The sequence below is a fragment of the Capra hircus genome, chromosome 4, assembly GCF_001704415.2.
Source record: "Capra hircus breed San Clemente chromosome 4, ASM170441v1, whole genome shotgun sequence".
NCBI classification, from domain to species: Eukaryota; Metazoa; Chordata; class Mammalia; order Artiodactyla; family Bovidae; genus Capra; species Capra hircus.
In genome coordinates, this window is record NC_030811.1 from 89,926,684 (window position 1) to 89,949,862 (window position 23,179).

The 23,179-nt window shown below is 40.5% G+C and overlaps 1 protein-coding gene across 1 annotated transcript in view; it reads right to left on the minus strand.

Annotated features, from left to right (window-relative positions):
- Positions 1 to 23,179, minus strand: part of DNAH11 (dynein axonemal heavy chain 11) — a 354,965-nt gene that overhangs the window by 51,584 nt on the left and 280,202 nt on the right. The window contains exons 66-67 of the mRNA XM_018047336.1: positions 1,697 to 1,901; positions 467 to 631 (exon numbers count right to left, since the gene is read on the minus strand). Coding sequence (XP_017902825.1) covers positions 467 to 631; positions 1,697 to 1,901 — 370 coding nt within the window. The remainder of the gene's footprint in view (positions 1 to 466; positions 632 to 1,696; positions 1,902 to 23,179) is intronic.

The following is a 23,179-nucleotide window of genomic DNA, read 5'->3' on the forward strand; positions in this document are numbered from 1 at the left end:
ATGACATTTGCAGCAACATGGACGGACCCAGAGGTTGTCATACTGAGTGAAGTCAGAGGGAGAAAAATCCTATGATATCGCTTAGATGTGGAATCTTAAAACCAATGATAAAAATGAACTTATTTACAAAACAGAAACAGACTCACAGACTTAGAGAATGAACTTAAGGTTGGTGGGGGAGGGGAGGTCAGGGAGGGATAGTTAGAGAGCTTGCAATACACAGGTATGAACTGCTATATTTAAAATGGATCGTCAACAAGGACCTACTGGACAGCGCAGGGAACGCTGCTCAATATACTGTAAAAAAAAAAAAAAACTAATTGGGAAAAGAAGAGATACATGTATATGTATAACTGAATCTCTTTGTTGAACACCTGAAACAAACACAACACTGTTAATCAACTATACTCCATGATGAAAAGTTGAAAAAAAACCAACCCTCCAGGCAGCACCTGCCTTTTCCTACCTTGCACTCTATCTCGGCTGCAGTGGCCTTTGCCCTCTCCAATCTCTCTACCAGTTTGGTGTCATCTAGAAAGCTCCCTTCTGCCGCAGAGAGACGCAGAAGGAGGTCGTCCTCCAGGTACTTCAGCTCTATCTTAAAGTCGTTTTGGTGCTTTGTCAGAACCAGCTAATGCAAACCAAGCAAAAGGTGAGAGACAGTGAATAAATTCATATCACTTCATATAAAACAAAACACTTAGCATTACAACTGTAGTAATCATAATCCTTAAAAATTCTTTAAAAGCAATACACATAGTTAAATATGCCCAGAAATTTTCCCAATTAAAGTCAGGTATAAATTATTTTTTAATCTAGATGGAGATAACCAAGGGATAATTACACATGAAATTTTGGCATCTCATAGAAATATAATGCATTTTTGTATGCCAAACATCTCTGCCTCCTCCACCACCTGCTAAAGTACAGAATTTTAAATATTTGTATTTTCTTGCTTGGTATTATTTGTTTGCAATGCATTTAAACTTTAAATTCAGAAGGCATGGTAAGAGCTGGTTGTACTCCAGGGTCCAGAGCATGACCATACATCATAATCATGGAACATTAGGAACCCAGAGGAAGAAACTTTTGGTTTCTGCATTACATCTAAAGAGAAAAGGCATTATTTCCATCCTCATAACAGGATAAAAGCTAAACATCACAGCCCTTCTTGTATCTGTCAGAGAACTGAGGTCACAGGGCAATTGCCATGCTGAAAACTACAGAGACGGGTGAATACAGTCACAGCTTCTCAGGAACATGTAAGTAGTAATTGGCTAATTCCTGGGGGCAGACCTTGAGAGTTAAAAACTTTTGAGGGCCCAGTGTTTGGGGATCTCTTAGGAGAGGAAGCCCAGGGCAGATCCCTCTCTACCTTCTGTTCTTTCCAACCTTCTAGGGCATGTATCTGTTTCTCCAGCCCGGCTTCCATGATTCCAACTCTGTGCTTGCCAGAGTCACGTGCATCAAACAAGACCCACAATGAGTCCATCTCCTCCGGCACAATCCTGACTACTTCCTTAATCAGAAGTATCTTGAGTTGCTACTTAACTGTTTACATATATTCTCATTTTTCTTAAGTAGACTGCGAGATCCTGGAAGGCAGGCATCCCATCTTATACTCCTATGTCTGGCACTATCATTTGTGCAAAGAAGGTACTGAATAAGTGCTGAGGGATAATTTCATAATTCTAACCTTAAGTTTCTCCAAGTCTGGTCTTTCAATATTGACAACCTCTGCCAGCAGCTGGGCTTCCAGACCATCTTCTGTGACCGTGAAATTGAGGAGGGTTGTCTGAGCCTGCAGTTCTGGCTTATAGTGAGGATTTACCAGTTTTGTGTGAAGGATAAGACGAAAGTTGTGGTTAAATTCACATTCTTTATCTCCAATCTTGATATACCTAAAGGGGGCATAACACGGACATCAGGAGACTCCCATGAACCATGACTAATAATAAGGTGTCATTCCATTCCCGTATTCTTTTGGTGAGTCATGAATTTTTGTCTAATCTACATTTCCCTAACGTATAAGAGGAGTAAGAATTGTCCACTAAACCTCTATATGATTAAGTCTCCTTACACGTAAAATGGTGATAATAGTTGTACTCATTTCATAGCATCACTGTTATAATTAAACACAATAAATCATATAAAGAACCTACAACAACAAACTCAAGCTTCTATTATTATGCTAGCTATGATTAACCTTATATTAAAGATTAATATTCTTTAAGGATAAAGTGAGTATGTATGCTCTTACACATGGGTTTGTAAGTATCCCTGATGAGCCCAGCCTTTAAGTTTTAGCTTCCCTGGTGGCTGAGATGGTAAAGAGCTTGCCTTTAATACAGGAGACCTGGGTTTGATCCTTGGGTTGGGAAGATCCCCTGGACAAGGCAATGGAAACCTACTTTAGTATTCTTGCCTGGAGAATTTCATGGACAGAAGAGTCTGGTGGACTACAGTCTGTGGGGTTACAAAGAGTCGGACTCGACTGAGGGACTAACTTTCACTTTCACATATATACATACACACTTAAAATTCATACATATGAAAAATACACATATTCTTTTCCTTATACAGGCTTAGTTTAAGCCACTTTAAATGATGCAGAAGTGATTCTTTTTTCTAAGGCCCATCATGTGACCATGAGTAATGGTAGCAAAAATATTTTCCAATAAAGAAAGAAATAAAAACTCCCCTGGCGCTTTACTCAATCTTAGTACTTGGGGGTCTGGCTCAGAAGTAAAATTTAAGAAGTCTGTTGCATGGGATGCATGGACAGCGTTCTTCCAAGCTCCATCTCACACGGGGTGGGCTGACAGCTCGCATGCTTCTGTTGTGTGTCCCTGTTCCTCTGGCCACAGGGCCCAGGAGTAGGTACTTCATCTGAGCTGTTCCAACCAGGGTAAACTTTCCTGGGGTTCAGGACTGGGGCAGAGAGAAGGGAGAGTTGGAGCTACTAGAACCTCTAAGCTCGTGCTGACGTCCCTCCGTCCTGCTGGTGAACCAAGCAGCAGAGAAAGACTGTCCTGGTTTCCCAAAGAAGAGTAATTAAACCAATGCTCAGATGAAAGAGTAACACAAAGGAGCGTGTTCTGGGTTTCATGGGCTTCTAGGTCTCCTTTCTTGAAGTCCGGCTGCATCTTCCCCTCAGTTGCCATGGCACCCTGCAGCCTTGTAATAGTCTGTTTTGCTTCACCCCAATGGAGATGGTTTCTTTAATTGCAAGCAAAGCTCTGAATGAATGCAGTCACCCCGTGAGGGCAGAGCCTGATTTTTCTCTACCTCAGATGCTGGCATCTAATTTCTAAGGAATTCTCCTTGGGCGCCCTTGCCCCTGAGTGCTCTAGGCCACTGGAAGCACTAGCAAGAGAGAGAGCAGCATAGGAGAAGAGAGGGGTCTGGCAGACCTTCATTGCTTCCAGGTTGTGCTTGTTGGGGGGATAGCGGGGTGGGTTGGGGGAGAGTGGAGTGAGGGCTATGTGCTGCAATCCACAGCTCATCTTGGGGCTATATGTGCCTTGAGATCCACAGCTCTGCTCAGAGGAGCTAGGAACACCTTCATGCCTGGAGGCAGCAATGGCTTCCTGCTGCTAAAAATCCTCTGTAGCCTCAGCATCTCCACTGAGTTCCCTTTACCGTTTGCTCTTCAAATTCTTCTTGTAAAACAGTCACTCTGTGAATTCTATCAAACAATTCCAACCTATTTTGTGGTCTTTTTCCTGCCAGGACCCTGCTATGAGGCTGTAGCAAAAGGCAAGTTTTTCTTACTCATGCACCAGACAGACAGAACCCATGAATGCTGGAAACTCTCAAATTCTTCCATCAAAGTGGCCTGAGCTTTGGAGAACTGAAATTCCTCCAAGAAGCCTACAAACATGGCTGAAGCAAGGAGCATCTTCTCAGTCTCCTATTTTAACTACTTACTGAAATTCTGAGTTCTTCCCTATTTAGTGTATATTTTCATTAGAGAGGTGTCATCATGATGATGATAAGAATGTTACTCAAAGCCCACATTGTTTTTAATTTAAATATAATGTTTTAAGTAATTATGAGGAGAAAAATGAACACTCATCTCACTGACTTCTGGGTGAGGTGTTAAACTTCCTTAACTTTATCAACTTCGGAAAACTAGATGAATTCAAAAGAAAGACACCATAGACTATACACTATCTTTCTTTTGAATTTGTCCAGTTTCCCAATACAAACTGATACAACCACTATGGAGAACAGTATGGAGATTCCTTAAAAAAAACTAGGAATAAAACTACTATACTATCTAGCAATCCCATTACTTGGCATAGACCCCGAGGAAACCAGAATTGAAAAAGACACATGCACCTCAATGTTCACTGCAGCACTGTTTACAATAGTTAGAATATGGAAGCAACCTAGATGTCCGTTGGCAGATGAATGGGTAAGGAAGTTGTGCTACATGTACATGGTGGAATATTACTCAGCCATAAAAAGGAACACATCTGAGTCAGTTTTAATGAGGTGGATGAACCTAGAGCCTATTCTACAGAGTGAAGTAAGTCAGAAACAGAACAACAAATATTGAATATTAACACACATATATGGGATCTAGAAAGATGGTACTGATGATCCTATGTGCAGGGCAGCAGAGGAGACAGATCTAAAAAACAGATTTTGGACACAGTGGGAGAATGGCGGGTGGAATGCCTGGAGAGAATAGCATTGCAACATATACATTACCATATGTGAAACAGCCAGCCAGCAGGAGTGTGATGTGTGACACAGGGACCCAAAGCCAGTGCTCTGTGACAACCTGGAGGGAGGGGTGGGGAGGGAGAGTGCAAGAGGGAGAGGACACATATATACCTGTGGCTGATTCATGCTGATGTACATGGCAAAAACCATTACAGTACTGAAAAGTAAATATCCTCTACTTAAGTAAGTTTAAAAAAAACACACTTGGGGCTGTACTACAAAAGAAACACAGAGAGAAAGACACAGTGTAAGTTCAGAATTTGGGCAATTCTGAATCCTCCTTACTAAAATGTCACAATATTTGCCATAACGTTTTTAAACTTGAGTAGAGATACTCAGATGCCCTAATGTGGTAATATTTTGGGCTGCTATTGGTGGATATTTCATAACTGTCTTGCTCTGAGATGAACTCATATGGTTATATGACTTTTGAGTCATATGGTGAGGAGAAGGCCCCTAATTCCCTGGCCACTCTTGACTATGGAAATTTTTATAATATAGTTTAAGTGGGTAAGATTAGTTAATAATCATAGTTTTCTTTAATCACTAAAGCATTAATCAATAAATCACCCAATCACTAAAGCTTTAATCACTATAGCTAAGAATCTCAAAGATTCATAACATACTGTCTCCATTCAATTCTCAACTTTTTTTCCCATTGTAGTGATATTATATTTCAACAACTTTCACAGGTTGCCACACATCTAAGGACAATTAACATAAGGACAAAGGATACAAGAACAGAAAATGGGCAAAAGACATTCTCTGCAACAAGTGGTGTTGGGAAAACTGGACGGCTGCATGTAAGCCAATGAATGAAACACACCCTCTTGCCGTACATACGAATAAACTCAGAATGGTTTAAAGACTTAAATATAAGATATGACACCATGAAACTCCTAGAGGAGAACATAGGCAAAACATTCTCCGACATAAATTGTGGCAATGTTTCCTTAGGTCAGTCTCCTAAGGCAACAGAAATAAAAAGAAAGATAAACAAATGGGACCTAATCAAACTTACAAATTTTTGCACCGCAAAGGAAATCATAAAAACAACAAAAATGAAAAGACAACCAAAGGATGGGAGAAAATATTTACAAATGATTCAATAGTCAAGGGCTTAACTCTCCAAAATGTACAAACAGCTCATATAACTCAACAACAACAAACCAAACAACCCAACTGAAAAATGGGCAGAAGACCTAAATGGACATTTCTCCAAAGACACACAGATGGCCAAGTCAACAGGCACATGAAAAGATGTTCAACATCCCTAACTATTAACGAAATTCAAATTAAAACTACAACGAGGTTATCTCACACCAGTCAGAATGGTCATCATTTAGAAGTCTATAATGCTGGAGAAGGTGTGCAGAAAAGCCCTCCTACACTGTCGATGGGAATGTCAGTTGGTACAGCCACTATGGAAAATAGTATGGAGGTTCCTCAGAAAACCAAAAACTATAAAAAAACAAAAACTATAGAACTACCATATGATCCAGCAATCCCACTCCTGAAAACAAACCAAAACTCGACATGAATACTTCACCATTAAATTTAATAACAAGTGGCTCCCAAAGTAGTTCATTTGGCAGGTTTTTCAAGCTTAGAAACTTAACCAAAAACTGTGACAGCATCTTAAAATGTTATTGAACCATAGTTTATTTACAGTGCTGTGTTAATTTCTGCTGTAAAGTGAAGTGACTCAGTTATACGTGTGTGTGTGTGTGTGTGTGTGTGTGTGTGTATTACTCTTTTTCATAATCTTTTCCATTATGGTTTATCTATTTGGTTTGTTTCCTGACAAAACTGTAATTCAAAGAGACACACACACCCCTATGTTCACAGCAGCACTACTCACAACAGCCAAGACATGGAAAGAGCTGAAAGGCCCACAGACAGATAAATGGGGAGAGATGTGGTACATACGCACAGTTGAGCACTGCTCAGCCATAAAAAGAATAAAATAGTGCCGTCTGCAGCAATACAGAGGAACCTAGAGATGGTCATACTGAGCGAAGGAAGTCAAGAGGAGAAAGACAGACACCATGTGATATTACTTCCATGTGGGCTCTGCACATGTGATAAGCCAACCTGTTTACAAAGCAGACACAACTCATGGACCCAGACAGCAGACTTGTGGTGGCCATGAAGGAGGGGGAAGTAGAAGAGGGAAGGGTGAGGAGTTTGGGGGTAGCAGATGCAAACTATTATAACAGGATGGATGAGCAACAGGCCCTACTGTACAGCACAGGGAACCATGTTCAGTACCTTGTGATAAACCGTAATGCAAAAGACTATGAAAAGGGCTATATATATAAACACACACACACACGTTACATATATATACACACATTACATATATACACACATAGTACACATATATACACACATAGCACATATATACACACATATTACATATGCACATATATATATAAAACAGAGTCACTCTGCTTTACAGCAGAAATTAAGCTTGAAAAATCTCTCAAGCAGGCTACTTTGGGAGTCATTTTTTTACTAAGTTGAATGGTGAAGTCATTCATGTTACTAAGTTTTGGCTTATTTTCCCTTAGTACTTCCCACTGTTTAATTTTTTTCCAGCTGGAACACAGATTTAGATGACAATCCTCTTCTAAGCTGTATATATGTATAACTCATATTTTCCTTTAAAAATAAGTTTAAAAAGAGTATTAACATCACTGTTGAAAGTGAAACACTGAGAACAACAAGAGATGAATGAACTCCAAGCCAGCTGTTGTAAGTAAACCAAGAAGTAACAGCAAGTGTATCTGATGTGCACAGTGGCCCTGAGCCCTTGCTATACTAGTCTTAAAAATGATACCATTTGTTTACACTTTTGCAAATGCCTTCCAGTTGATATCATGCTCATTAACATAATCATGACTTTATAATTTTTCCAGTTAATTTTTTTTTTTACCATGAAATATGCTACAACCAACATTCATTCACTCAACAAGCACCTACACAGTGCCAGGCTGTCAGAGTCTACTAGACACTGGGCGTATAGCCATTACCCAACAAGCATGGTCTCTTCTCTAACTTTATTACTTACTTTTTCTCATAATAAGCATAAGAATATAAAAGTTTAGGTACTAACTCATTCTTTTACTTATCCAGTTCAATAAGTAAATATGTATCAAGTGCCTACAAAGTCCAGTCACATAAAGATCAAAGATCTCCCTCGTTAAAAGACAGGCAAATGATCTGAATAGCAATCTCTCCAAAGAAGATCTACAAATATCCAATAAGCACCTGAAAAGATGTTCAACATTACTAGTCATCAGGGAGATGGGAATCAAAGCCACAGTGAGGTGGGAGTTCACACCCACTAGATGGAAATTTAAAAAAAAAAAGCACAAGGACTGGCAAGGATATAGAAACATTTGAACTCTCATACACTGTTGGTGAAAATGCAAAATGGTGCCTCCAATCTGGAAAACAGTTCAGCGGTTTCTTCCAGTCTTAAACAGAGTTACCACGTAACTCAGTTATTCTACTCCTAGGCACATGTCCCAAGGAATGGGAAGCATATGTCCACATAAAATTTTTACACAAATATTCACAGCAGCATTATTCATAATTACCAAAAGATGGAAACAACCCACTGTCTATAAACTCATGGATGGATAAACAAATGTGGTATATTCAAACAATGGAATATTATTCAGCCATAAAAAGGAAAGAAGTAGAAGCCCCTGATACATGATACAACATGGATAAACCTTAGAAACAAGTAAAAATAAGCCATCACAGAACTCCACATACTGTATGATTCTACTTATAGGAAGTGTTCAGAACAGACAAATCAATAGTGATAAAAATCAGATTAGAGATTGCCTAGGGATTTCAATTCTAAAACTATAGTAATGACTGCTCAATGCTGCGAATACACTAAAAACCACTGAAATCTTCACTTTAAAGATTAAGCTGTATGATATGTGAATTACACCTCAATAATGGTGCTACCAAAAGAGAACAAAAATGAACAAGAATCTAATAAAAGGTCAGCTCCCAAGATTTGCTTTTGTCAATCTGAAAAGTAAGTGATCATGCCAACTATAGTTTATCAGAGGTTCATGCTTGACTTTTTAGTATAGTAAGGTGTGTTACAGAATGGTCTTAATTGATAGTCAATCTCCTCTTTGACTGAAGACATATTCAACCATATCTACACTGACAGCATCAGCAAAATTTCTCCCATTACTTGTTTTCCTGTTGAAAGGTTTCCAAAGTTGGTCTCATAAATAGCTTGAAGAAAATTTTTCTTTGCTAATGAGATTCTCTATTTTTTCTGTTAATTTACTATATTACTGTTGGCCTAGATTTCAAGACTTCCGTGACCAGCTTTTAAAGGAAATTTCAAGAGTGGCGGTTTCATGTAATTAATTACCTGGGGTTCTCAACACATAAATGATCCCAAAGTTTATACTCATTTATATTTGCACAATAACAAAACCAATACTTTCAATAAACCTTTGAGTACATTGTCTTGTAATTTTCCAATTACTGCTCCATCTTGGTTTGAATTCACTCCTCCCCTTGTAGTATCTCTAAGAAATGCCAGATTTATCATGACCTTTTATGATTTCACACTGAATTTTTCCTCATTTGGTTATGAATTGTAAGTGGGTTTGGGTTCATATCTCATAAACTTTATTTTTTTAACCACTAACCTATAATCCCAGGTGAAAAGAGAATTTAAACACTTTTCCACTTTAAAAATGTAAATTAAATGAACACTGAATGAATCAAGTCCAGTATTTTCATTAATGCTGTCTAATGGGACAGCTCCTGTGGCAGGGTTAGAACCTGTGGACTAAGTCAATTTAATTTTGAGGCCTGTGTGGGGAGTAAGGGTGAAAAGGGTACATGACAATCAAAACAAGTCCCCAGCAAGATGACAGACATATCTGACAGTCAAAGGTGTTCAGATCTCATGGAGAAATCCCTATAGATGGACGACTCTTCCTGTAAATGGCCAGAGAATTAAGTTTCAAGCATGGTCGGCCACATACATCTTTATCATATATTCTTTTCTGTTTACAACCCTAAAACTATCCTTAGCTCTTGAGCCACATCAAGATAGGCTGCTTGCCCATCAGCATTCTAGAGGGTCTACTAGTCATTGGTATCCACATAATCTCTTCTCAAAACAGCAGCAGTTAATCCCATTGGAGCACCAGTAACACCCTGTTACGACTTCTCCAATCGATCAGTCACGCCACCTAGCTGCGCCTACCTCTCTAGGGTTCCAAGAGAAAAAGTGAGAGACTAGCCGATACAGAATATGAGGTTTGGACAATTCTGCTTCTGGGTGTAGGTGACAAAAGCTTTTAACTGGTCAAATATGAATTTAACCACATATCTCAGTTAAAGTCACACTTGGTAAGGTGGCCCAGACATAACTATATATGGTTCTAAACCTCCCCTGCATACCTACATATACCTGGAGGCACCCATACACCCCAGTTTGAGAAGGGGAACTCCATCTACTTGAGGTAAAGGGCTGACTTTTCTCTGTGAAGAGACAGAGTTAATCTGGGAATTTGCTATGCTAGTGGCATAGGGAAGGATGTCTGCCTATAAAACCGGTTTTCTACTTGGCTCTGAAACATTATTTTATAGGTTTATATTTCCCAGGGATAGTAAATTATCCTCAATTGGAGTATTTTATGATCTATGAAAGGCAAAACCTCCACAATGACTCAGTGGGTTTTATCATTGCTGCTAGGTTAATTTTTGGTTAATCTCCAATCTGGGAAAATTAAACAGAATGCTAGTGCTCTCTTCTGATTCGAAGGATCCAAAAAAGAAAAAAAAAATGGAGTTAACCAGAGGGGTGGGAAAAGCAAACAACCATTGTGTTGTTTCTGTAAAGACAGGAGTCCAGAGGTTGTAACTTCTGAAACACAGCAGGAAGCTCCAAGCACTCAAACTTCAGCGCCAACGAGCAGGGAAGGGTAACCTGAACCTCACCTCTCCTCTCTTGCAGCTATTCTCTGAAAGCAGTAGTTCTTTACCCACCTTCTGGCCTCATGACCTCAGGAACAGGACTCTTGTCTTTGACACTGCATCACAGGGAGAACCGAGCAGAGCAGGGCTCTTGGAATGTGGGCTGGAATTGCTGCCAAAGGGGTTTCACTCAGTCCTCCAAGGGTATGAGCTCCTCCTGCCCCCTCCTCTCTCTGGCTGAGAAGTGCTGGTTTGGACATCACAGGCTAACTACACAAACTGAAATAAAATGACTTTTCCCAGTACAAGAACCACAATTTAATTGGCTAGGACAAAGGAAGGAGAAGGCAATGGCACCCCACTCCAGTACTCTTGCCTGGAAAATCCCATGGACGGAGGAGCCTGGTAGGCTGCAGTCCATGGGGTCGCTAGGACTCGGACACGACTGAGCGGCTTCACTTTCACTTTTCACTTTCATGCATTGGAGAAGGAAATGGCAACCCACTCCAGTGTTCTTGCCTGGAGAATCCCAGGGACGGGGGAGCCTGGTGGGCTGCCATCTATGGGGTCACACACAGTCAGACACGACCGAAGCGACTTAGCAGCAGCAGCAGCAGGACAGAGGATGAGCTGTCTGCATTCTGTCTCACCTATCAGAGTTGTGATTTTAGAAGGGCCCCAGAGATCATTCATCTGTCTCCTTTTTATGGACCTAGCTTATGGCTTGTCCAGGGTCATGCAGCTTAGTGGCAGAGCTGGGACTAGAACCTGGGTCTCTTGATTCCTGGAATAAAGTTCACTTAACTGCATCCCATCACAGGGTAATTTGCTCTGTTTGATGGTGAAAACTTCTAACCCCAGCCGCTGTCAACCTGTCTAACCATCAATCACAAGAGGGTACTAAGAGAATATGACTGAATCGGTAACAATCAAAGGCCACTAGCAAAAAAAATAAATAAAGACACAGCTCAGAGGACATGCTCTGCTGATCATACTATTCTTGTTTATTAAGGAGAATAGGTCTGATTATTGATGTGCCCAGCCTGAATCCAAGAGCTATTGTTTCTGAGAGATATTTTTATAAAATGAGTTAATTTATAAAAATTTAAAAATAAATCACTCAACTTATAGAAAAGTTTTCTATTTTCTAGCTTTCAGGAAAAGAAAATACTGAAGTATGCCAAAATTCTCAGTGAAGTATTGTAATTCTGGATGAGTTACTGTACAATAAAGATAATCATCTAGAAATCAACTAGAAACTTAGTTTTCTATGTGTAAGCCTGGAATAAAAATAAGACAGCTATATGTAAAAATGAAGGTAGAACATTCATCAACACCAGAAACAAAAATAAGCTCAAAATGGATTAAAGACCTAAATGTGAGACTGTGCTCAGTCACTCAGTCATGTCAGACTTTTTGCAACCCTATGGACTGTAGCCCACAGGCTCCTCTGTCTATCGAGTTTTCCAGGCAAGAATACTGGAGTGGGTTGCCACTTTCTCCTCCATCATGCGAGACTGGATACTATTAAAAACTCCTAGAGGAAAACATGGGTAGAATACTCTCTGACATAAAACACAGTAGTATCTTTTTCAACCCATCTCCCAGAATAATGGAAATAAAAACAAAAATAAATGTAATCTAATTAAACTTAAAAGCTTTTGCACAGCAAAGAAAACAATAAACAAAATGAAGAAACAGCCCACAGATTGAGAAAAAATATTTACAAATGATGTGACCAATAAGGAATAGTTTCCAAAATGTACAAACAACTCATGAGGCTTAATATCATCAAAACAAAGAAACCCTATAAAAAATTGGGCAGGAGACCTAAACATCAACATTTCTGCAAACAGGACAGATGGCCAACAGGTGCATGAAAAGATGTTCCACATGGCTTATAAAGAAATGCAAATCAAAACAACAATGACATATCACTTCACACTAGTGAAAATGGCTATTGTCAAAAAATCCACAAACAATAAATGCTGGAGACTATGTGGAGAGAAGGGAACCCTCCTATACTGTTGGTGGGAATGCATATTGGTATAGTCACTATGCAGAACAGTATGGAGATTCCTTAAAAAACTAAAAATGGAGCTACCATATGACACTGCAATCCCACTCCTGGGCATACATCTGGAGGAAAACATGATCCAAAAGTATACATACACCCTAATGTCCACGGCACCACTGTTTACAATAGCCAAGACATGAAAGCGACCTAAGTGTTAATCAACAGAGGAGTGGACAAAGAAGATGTGGTACATATGTACAATGGAATACTACTCAGCCATTAAAAAGAATAAAATAATGCCACTGCAGCAACATAGACGGACCTAGAGAGTGTCATACTGAGTAACATAAGTCAGACAGAGAAAGAGAAATATATGACATCCCTTATATGCAGAATCTAAAGAGAAATAATACAAATGAATTTATTTACAAAACAGAAACAGACTCACAGACTTAGACAAAAAATTTATGGTTACCAGGGACAAAGGATGGTGGGGAAGGGATAGTAAGGGAGTTTGGGATCAACATGTACACACTGCTATATTTTAAATGGATAACTAACATCAGTCAGTCAGTCAGTTCAGTCACTCAGTCATGTCCAACTCTTTGTGACCCCATTGACTGCAGCATGACAGGTGTCCATGTCCATCGCCAACTCCAGCTGTTTACTCAAACTCATGTCCATGGAGTCGATGATGCCATTCAACTATCTCATCCTCTGTTGTCCCCTTCTCCTCTTGCCGTCAATCTTTCCCAGCATCAGGGTCTTCTCAAATGAGTCAGTTCTTCTCATCAGGTGGCCAAAGTACTGGAGTTTCAGCTTCAACATCAGTTCCTCCAATGAAAAATTAGGGCTGATTTCCTTTAGGATGGACTGGTTGGATCTCCTTGCAGTCCAAGGGACTCTCAAGAGTCTTCTCCAACACCACAGTTCAAAAGCATCAATTCTTTGGCGCTCAGCTTTCTTTATAGTCCAGCTCTCACATCCATACACGACCACTGGAAAAACCATACCCTTGACTAGACGGACCTTTGTTGGTAAATAATGTCTCTGCTTTTTAATATGCTGTCACATATTAAAGGTTGGTCACAGCTCTTCTTCCAAGGAGCAAGCATCTTTTAATTTCATGGCTGAAGTCATTATTTGCAGTGACTTTGGAGTCCCCTAAAATAAAGTCTGTCACTGTTTCCACTGTTTCTTCATCTATTTGACATGAAGTGATGGGACCAGATGCCATGATCTTAGTGTTTTTGAATGTTGAGTTTTAAGCCCACTTTTTCACTCTCCTCTTTCACTTTCTTCAAGAGGTTCTTTAGTTCTTCTTCACTTTCTGCCATAAGGGTGGTGGCATCAGCATATCTGAGGTTATTGATATTTGTCCTGGCAATCTTGATTCCAGCTTGTGCTTCATCCAGCCCAGCGTTTCTCATGATGTACTCTGAATATGAGTTAAATAAGCAGGGTGACAGCATACAGCCTTGACGTACCCCTTTTCCTGTTTGGAACCAGTCTGTTGTTCCATATCCAGTTCTAACTGTTGCTTCCTGACCTGCATACAGATTTCTCAAGAGTCAGGTCAGATGATCTGGTATTCCCATCTTTTTAAGAATTGTCCAGAGTTTGTTGCGGTCCACACAGTCAAAGGCTTTGGCATAGTCAATAAAGCAGAAATAGATGTTTTTCTGGGACTCTCTTGCTTTTTCCATGATCCGGCAGATGTTGGCAATTTGATCTCTGGTTCCTCTGCCTTATCTAAAACCAGCTTGAACATCAGGGAGTTCACGGTTCACGTATTGCTGAAGCCTGGCTTGGAGAATTCTGAGCATTATTTTACTAGCATGTGAGATGAGTGCAACTGTGCAATAGCTGGATCATTCTTTGGCATTGCCTTTCTTTGGGACCGGAATGAAAACTGACCTTTTCCAGTCCTATGGCCACTGCTGAGTTCTCCATATTTGCTGGCCTATTGAGTGCAGCACTTTCACAGCATCATCTTTTAGGATTTGAAATAGCTCAACTGGAACTCTATCACCTCCACTAGCTTTGCTCATCATGATGCTTCCTAAGGCCCACTTGACTTCACATTCCAAAATGTCTGGTTCTAGGTGAGTGATCACACCATCGTGATTATCTGGGTCATGAAGATCTCTTTTGTATAGTTCTTCTGTGTATTCTTGCCACTTCTTAATATCTTCTGCTTCTGTTAGGTCTATACCATTTCTGTCCTTTATTGTGCCCATCTTTGCATGAAATGTTCCCTTGGTATCTCTAATTGTCTTGAAGAGATCTCTAGACTTTCCCATTGTATCGTTTCCCTCTATTTCTTCGCACTGATCGCTGAGGAAGGCTTTCTTATCATATATCCTTGCTATTCTTTGGAAATCTGCATTCAGATGGGTACACCTTTCCTTTTCTCCTTTGCTTTTAACTTCTCTTGTATTCACAGCTATTTGTAAAGCCTCCTTAGACAACCATTTTGCCTTTTCGCAATTCTTTTCCTTGGGGGTGATCTTGATCCCTGCCTCCTGTACAATGTCACAAACCTCCATCCATAGTTCTTCAGGCATTCTGTCTATCAGATCTAATCCCTTGAATCTATTTATTACTTCCAGTGTATAATCATAAGGGATTGATTTAGGTCATACCTGAATGGTCTAGTGGTTTTCTCTGCTTTCTTCAATTTAAGTTTGAATTTGGCAATAAGGAGTTCATGCTCTGAAGCCACAGTTAGCTCCTGGTCTTGTTTTTGAAGAGTATATAGAGCTTCTCTATCTCTGGCTACAAAGAATATAATCAGTTTGATTTCAGTGTTGACCATCTGGTGATTCCATGTGTAGAGACTTCTCTTGTGTTGTTGGAGGAAGGTATTTGCTATGACCAATGTGTTCTCTTGGCCAAACTCTATTCGCCTTTGCCCTGCTTCATTCTGTACTCCAAGGACAAATTTGCCTGTTACTCCAGGTGTTTCTTGACTTCCTACTTTTGCATTCCAGTCTCCTATAATGAAAAGGACATCTTTTTGGGGAGTTAGTTTTAAAAGGTCTTGTAGGTCTTCACAGAACTCTTCAATTTCAGCTTCTTCAGCATTACTGGTCAGGGCATAGACTTGTATTACTGTGATATTGAATGGCTTGCATTGGAAAAGAACAGAGATTACTCTGTCGTTTTTGAGATTGCATCCAACTACTGCATTTCAGACTCTCTTGTTGACTATGATGGATACTCCATTTCTTCTAAGGGATTTTTGCCCACAGTAGTAGATATAATGGTCATCTGAGTTCAATTCACCCATTCCAGTCCATTTTAGTTCACTGATTCCTAAAATGTCAACGTTCACTCTTGTCAAACTCCTGTTTGACCACTTCCAATTTGCCTTGATTCATGGACCCAACATTCCAGGTTCCTATGCAATATTGCTCTTTATAGAATTGGACTTTACTTCCATCACCAGTCACATCTTGAACTGGGTGTTGCTTTTGCTTTGGCTCCATCCCTTCATTTTTTCTGGAGTTATTTCTTCATTGCTCTCCAGTAGCATATTGGGCACCTAGCGACCTGGGGAGTTCATCTTTCAGTGTCCTATCTTTTTGCCTTTTCATACTGTTCATGGAGTTCTCAAGGCAAGAATACTGAAGTGGGAGGGTTAATAAGATGGCAGAGGAATAGGACGGGGGACCACTCTCTCCCCCACAAATTCATCAAAAGAACATTTAAACACTGAGTAAATTCCACAAAACAACTTCTGAATGCCGGCAGAGGACATCAGGCACCCAGAAAAGCAGCCCATTGTCTTTGAAAAGAGGTAGGAAAAAATATAAAAGACAAAAAAAGACAAAAGAGGTAGGGAGGGAGCTCCGTCCACGGAAGGGAGTCTTAAAAAGAGAGAAGTTTCCAAACACCAGGAAACACTCTCACTGCCATGGTGAGCCTTGGAAGCACACAGGGCAACATAAGGAGGAGGAAAAATAAATAAATAAAACCCACAGATTACAAGCCCAACGGTAACTCCCCCAGTGGAGAAGCAGCGCAGACGCCTGCATCGGCCACTAGCGAGCGGGGGCTGGGCAGGGAGGCACGGGCCTGAGTGCCCCGAGGGCAATCTGAGTGAACTAACTTGGGCTAGCAAACCAGACTGTGGGATAGCCACCACGTGAAAAGCTCTAACGTAAGACACCGCCAGGACCGCGCACAGAAGGAAAGACAGAACACAATGAGCCGGCTGCAGACCATCCCCCTCCGGTGACAGGCAGCCAGAGCCCAAAGGGCTGGAAGGGGGCAATCGCAGCCCCAGAGAGACATTACCTCCCAAACGGCAAGCAGGCTTCTTTGCTAACTAAGCCTTCTTGGGGTCCTGACAGTCACCATCCGCCTGAGAAGGGGCGCCAGTTATACACCCAGAAAACCGAGCAGCAGGGACGGGAGAGGCGATAAGTCGCAGCGACCGCGCTCGCCAAACACTGAGCTGCTCGGACCTGGGAGGGCACAAAACGCAGGCCCAACCGAGGCTGCGCCTCTGAGGACTACCTGAGTGCCTGAGCCTGAGCGGCTTAGACCGGGGAGATGCTTGCAGCCCAGGGCCGGCCTCAGATGGTTCCTGGTGGAGCAACCTAGAGCCTGAGCTGTGTGCGCCCTGAGCGGGGGCAGGCCCAGCATGGCTGAGACACTGCGAGCACACGCCAGTGTTATTTGTTTGCAGCGTCCCTCCCTCCCCACAGCGGCACTGAACAAGTGAGCCTAAAAAAAGTGTCCACCACCGCCCTCCTTGTGTCAGGGCAGAAATCAGACACTGAAGAGACCAGCAAACAGAAGAAGCTAAAACAGAGGGAACCGCCTTGGAAGTGACAGGTGCAATAGATTAAAACCCTGTCATTAGTACTGACTACATAGGAAGGGGCCTATAGATCTTGAGAAATATAAGCCAGACCAAGGAACTATCCGAAAATGAACTGACCCCACACTGCCCATAACACCACCAGAGAAAGTCCTAGATGTATCTTTACTATTTTTACAATCATTCTTTTTTTTTCTTCTTTTTTTTTTAACTTTTTAAAATTTTTAAGTCCTCTATTACTCCTTTAATTTTCATTTTTATAACCTACTATTACTTTTCAGAGTCTTTTCCAATGAGTCAACTCTTCACATGAGGTGGCCAAAGTACGGGAGTTTCAGCTTTAGCATCATTCCTTCCAAAGAAACCCCAGGGCTGATCTCCTTCAGAATGGACTGGTTGGATCTCCTTGCAGTCCAAAGGATTCTCAAGTGTCTTCTCCAACACCAGAGTTTAAAAGCATCAATTCTTCGGCGCTCAGCCTTCTTCACAGTCCAACTCTCACATCCATACATGACCACAGGAAAAACCATAGCCTTGACTAGATGGACCTTAGTCAGCAAAGTAATATCTCTGCTTTTGAATATGCTATCTAGGTTGGTCATAACTTTTCTTCCAAGGAGTAAGCGTCTTTTAATTTCATGGCTGCAGTCACCATCTGCAGTGATTTTGGAGCCCATATTAGGGCAGAAATAAATGCAAAAGAAACAAAAGAGACCATAGCAAAAATCAACAAAGCCAAAAGCTGGTTCTTTAAAAGGATAAATAAAATTGACAAACCATTAGCCAGACTCATCAAGAAACAAAGGGAGAAAAATCAAATCAATAAAATTAGAAATGAAAATGGAGAGATCACAACAGACAACACAGAAATACAAAGGATCATAAGAGACTACTATCAGCAATTATATGCCAATAAAATGGACAACATGGAAGAAATGGACAAATTCTTAGAAAAGTACAACTTTCCAAAACTGAACCAGGAAGAAATAGAAAATCTTAACAGACCCATCACAAGCACAGAAATTGAAACTGTAATCAGAACTCTTCCAGCAAACCAAAGCCCAGGTCCAGACGGCTTTACAGCTGAATTCTACCAAAAATTTCAAGAAGAGCTAACACCTATCCTACTGAAACGCTTCCAGAAAATTGCAGAGGAAGGTAAACTTCCAAACTCATTCTATGATGCCACCATCACCCTAATACCAAAACCTGACAAAGATGCTACACAAAAAAGAAAACTACAGGCCAATATCACAGATGAACATAGATGCAAAAACTCTTAACAAAATTCTATCAATCAGAATCCAACAACACATTAAAAAGATCATACACCATGACCAAGTGGGCTTTATCCCAGGGATGCAAGGATTCTTCAATATCTGCAAATCAATCAATGTAATTCACCACATTAACAAATTAAAAATAAAAGCCATATGATTATATCAATAGATGCAGAGAAGGCCTTTGACAAAATTCAACATCCATTTATGATAAAAACTCTCCAGAAAGCAGGAATAGAAGGAACATACCTCAACATAATAAAAGCAATATATGACAAACCCACAGCAAACATTATCCTCAATGGTGAAAAATTGAAAGCATTTCCCCTAAAGTCAGGAACAAGACAAGGGTGCCCACTTTCACCGCTACTATTCAACATAGTTCTGGAAGTTTTGGCTACAGCAATCAGAGCAGAAAAAGAAATAAAAGGAATCCGAATTGGAAAAGAAGAAGTAAAACTCTCACTGTTTGCAGATGACATGATACTCTACATAGAAAACCCTAAAGACTCCACCAGAAAATTACTAGAGCTAATCAATGAATATAGTAAAGTTGCAGGATATAAAATCAACACACAGAAATACCTTGCATTCCTATACACGAATAATGAGAAAGTAGAAAAAGAAATTAAGGAAACAATTCCATTCACCATTGCAATGAAAAGAATAAAATACTTAGGAATATACCTACCTAAAGAAACTAAAGACTTATATATAGAAAACTGCAAAACACTGATGAAAGAAATCAAAGAGGACACTAATAGATGGAGAAATAAGCCATGTTCATGGATTGGAAGAATCAATATAGTGAAGAAGAGTATACCACCCAGAGCAATCTACAGATTCAGTGCCATCCCTATCAAGCTACCAGTGGTATTTTTCACAAGAGCTAGAACAAATAATTTCACAATTTGTATGGAAATACAAAAAACCTTAAATGGCCAAAGCAATCTTGAGAAAGAAGAATGGAACTGGAGGAATCAACCTGCCTGACTTCAGGCTCTACTATAAAGCCACAGTCATCAAGACAGTATGGTACTGGCACAAAGACAGAAGTATAGATCAAAGGAACAAAATAGAAAGCCCAGAGATCAATCCACACACCTATGGACACCTTATCTTCCACAAAGGAGGCAAGAATATACAATGGATTAAAGACAATCTCTTTAACAAGTGGTGCTGGGAAAACTGGTCAACCACTTGTAAAAGAATGAAACTAGAACACTTTCTAACACCATACACAAAAATAAACGCAAAATGGATTAAAGATCTAAAGGTAAGACCAGAAACTATAAAACTCCTAGAGGAGAACATAGGCAAAACACTCTCTGACATACATCACAGCAGGATCCTCTATGATCCACCTCCCAGAATTCTGGAAATAAAAGCAAAAATAAACAAATGGGATCTAATTAAAATTAAAAGCTTCTGCACAACAAAGGAAACTATAAGCAAGGTGAAAAGACAGCCTTCTGAATGGGAGAAAATAATAGCAAATGAAGCAACTGACAAACAACTAATCTCAAAAATATACAAGCAACTCCTGCAGCTCAATTCCAGAAAAATAAACGACCCAATCAAAAATTGGGCCAAAGAACTAAATAGACATTTCTCCAAAGACGACATACGGATGGCTAACAAACACATGAAAAGATGCTCAACATGACTCATTATCAGAGAAATGCAAATCAAGACCACAATGAGGTACCATTTCACACCAGTCAGAATGGCTGCGATCCAAAAGTCTACAAGCAATAAATGCTGGAGAGGGTGTGGAGGAAAGGGAACCCTCTTGCACTGTTGGTGGGAATGCAAACTAGTACAGCCACTATGGAGAACAGTGTGGAGATTCCTTAAGAAACTGGAAATAGAACAGCCTTATGACCCAGCAATCCCACTACTGGGCATACACACCGAGGAAACCAGAATTGAAAGAGGCACATATACCCCAATGTTCATCGCAGCACTGTTTATAATAGCAGGACATGGAAACAACCTAGATGTCCATCAGCAGATGAATGAATAAGAGAGCTGTGGTACATATACACAATGGAGTATTACTCAGCCATTAAAAAGAATACATTTCAATCAGTTCTAATGAGGTGGATGAAACTGGAGCCGATTATACAGAGTGAAGTAAGCCAGAAAGAAAAACACCAATACAGTATACTAACACATATATATGGAATTTAGAAAGATGGTAACGATAACCCTGTATGCGAGACAGCAAAAGAGACACAGATGTATACAACAGTCTTTTCAACTCTGTGGGAGAGGGAGAGGGTGGGATGATTTGGGAGAATGGCATTGAAACATGTATAATATCATATAAGAAACAAATCGCCAGTCTAAGTTTGATGCAGGATACAGGATGCTTGGGGCTGGTGCACTGGGATGACCCAGTAGGGAGGTGGGAGGGAGGTTCAGGATTGGGAACACGTGTACACCCGTGGCAGATTCATGTTGATGTATGGCCAAAGCAATACAGTATTGCAAAGTAAAATAAAGTAAAAAAGAAAAAAAAAAAAAGAAATACTGAAGTGGTTTGCCATTCCCTTCTCCAGTGGACCACATTTTGTCAGAACTCTCCACCATGAGCCATCCGTTTTGGGTGGCCCTACATGGCATGGCTCATAACTTCCTGGAGTTGGACAAGGCTGTGGTCCATGTGATCAGATTGGTTAGTTTCCTTTGATTGTGGTTTTCATTCTGTCTGCCCTCTGAAGGAGAAGGGTAAGAGGCTTACAGAAGCTTCCTGATGGGAGAGACTGACTGAGGGGGAAACTGGGTCTTGTTCTCATGGGCAGGGCCACATTCAGTAAATCTTTAATCCAATTTTCTGTTGCTGGGTGGAACTGTGTTCCCTCCCTGTTATTTACGTAGGGACAAACTATGGTGGAGGTAATGAAGATAACGGCAACTTCCTTCGAAAGGTCCCCTGCATGCACTGCTACACGCAGTGCTCCCAGCCCTGCAGCAGGCCACTGCCGGGGACTCCTGGACACTTTCGGGCAAGTCTGGGTCAGTCTTTTGTGGGGTCATTGCTCCTTTCTTCTGGGTCCTAGTGCACACAAGGTTCTGTTTTGCCTGCTATGAATTTGTTTCCCTGTCCTGTGTAAGTTCTGGCAGCTCTATGGTGGGGTAATGGTGACCTCCTCTAAGAGGGCTTTTGCCATACCCAGGTCTGCTGCACTCAGAGCCCCTGCTCCTGCAGCAGTCCACTGCTGACTCGTACCTCCTCAGGAGATGCTCAGACACAGTTCTGTCTCAGTCTCTGTGGGGCCTCTGGGTCCTGGTGCGCACAAGGTTTGTTTGAGCCCTCTGAGCTTTTCTGGTGGGTATGGGATTTGATTCTAAACGTGATTTTTCCCCTCCTACAATCTTGCTGGGGCTTCTCCAACATGGACCTACTGTATAGCACATGGAACTCTGCTCAATGTTATGTGGCTACCTGGATGGGAGGGGAGTTTGGGGGAAAATGGATACATGTATATGTTTGGCGAGGTCCTTTTGCAGTCTATCACAAACTATCACAATATTGTTAATCAGCTATACTTCAATATAATATAAAAAGTTTTTTTTTTTTTAAATCCAGTACTCAGGAATATCAAAATTCTCTCCAAGATTACTCATAACTTAGCCAAAAGTTATCATGGGGATGAAAAGATTTAAATTCTTCACATCATGGAAGGTCATTACTGTTGTGGAGGATGGATATACAATTACATTTAAAATACTTGAAAGTAATTTCTTGGCTAATGTTCACAGCATTTCTGTGATGGACTTTGGGGAATATTTCTCTCAATTCCCACATTTACCTGAGAGCCAGAATCTGTATGAGTTGTTCTCATACAGATTCAGGCAGTGTCATCTCAAAATAGCCAAGATGAGAGTCTGAAGTCTGAGACTACAATGTGAATTTCTTATTTCTGAGAAATATGTCTAGAAACTAAAGAAATGTCTTTTACTTCTGTTGGCACTGGTCTCAAGATTTAGTGTAGCTACTGTTGAAAATGCCATCAGTCTTGGATCATAAAAACTTACATGAATTTTTCTAGTGATCAGATATTCTGAGTACATGAACAAACACCACTATTATTTTTTTTTATTGCCATGTAAAACCAAACATGAAAAAGTAACAATATTCAATTTAGAACAAGGACTTGCTTCTGAAGGCAGATCCAAGTCTTTACTAGGAATGGCTCCAGTAAAATACTGTTTTTTTTTTTTTTTAATTGCAAAACCTTTTTCACAATGCTGGCGAGAAATTTCTAAAGACACTATGTTATTATACTGAAGGTTGTTCCTCTAGGATGGATGATTCAGAGAACTAATACACTCTCT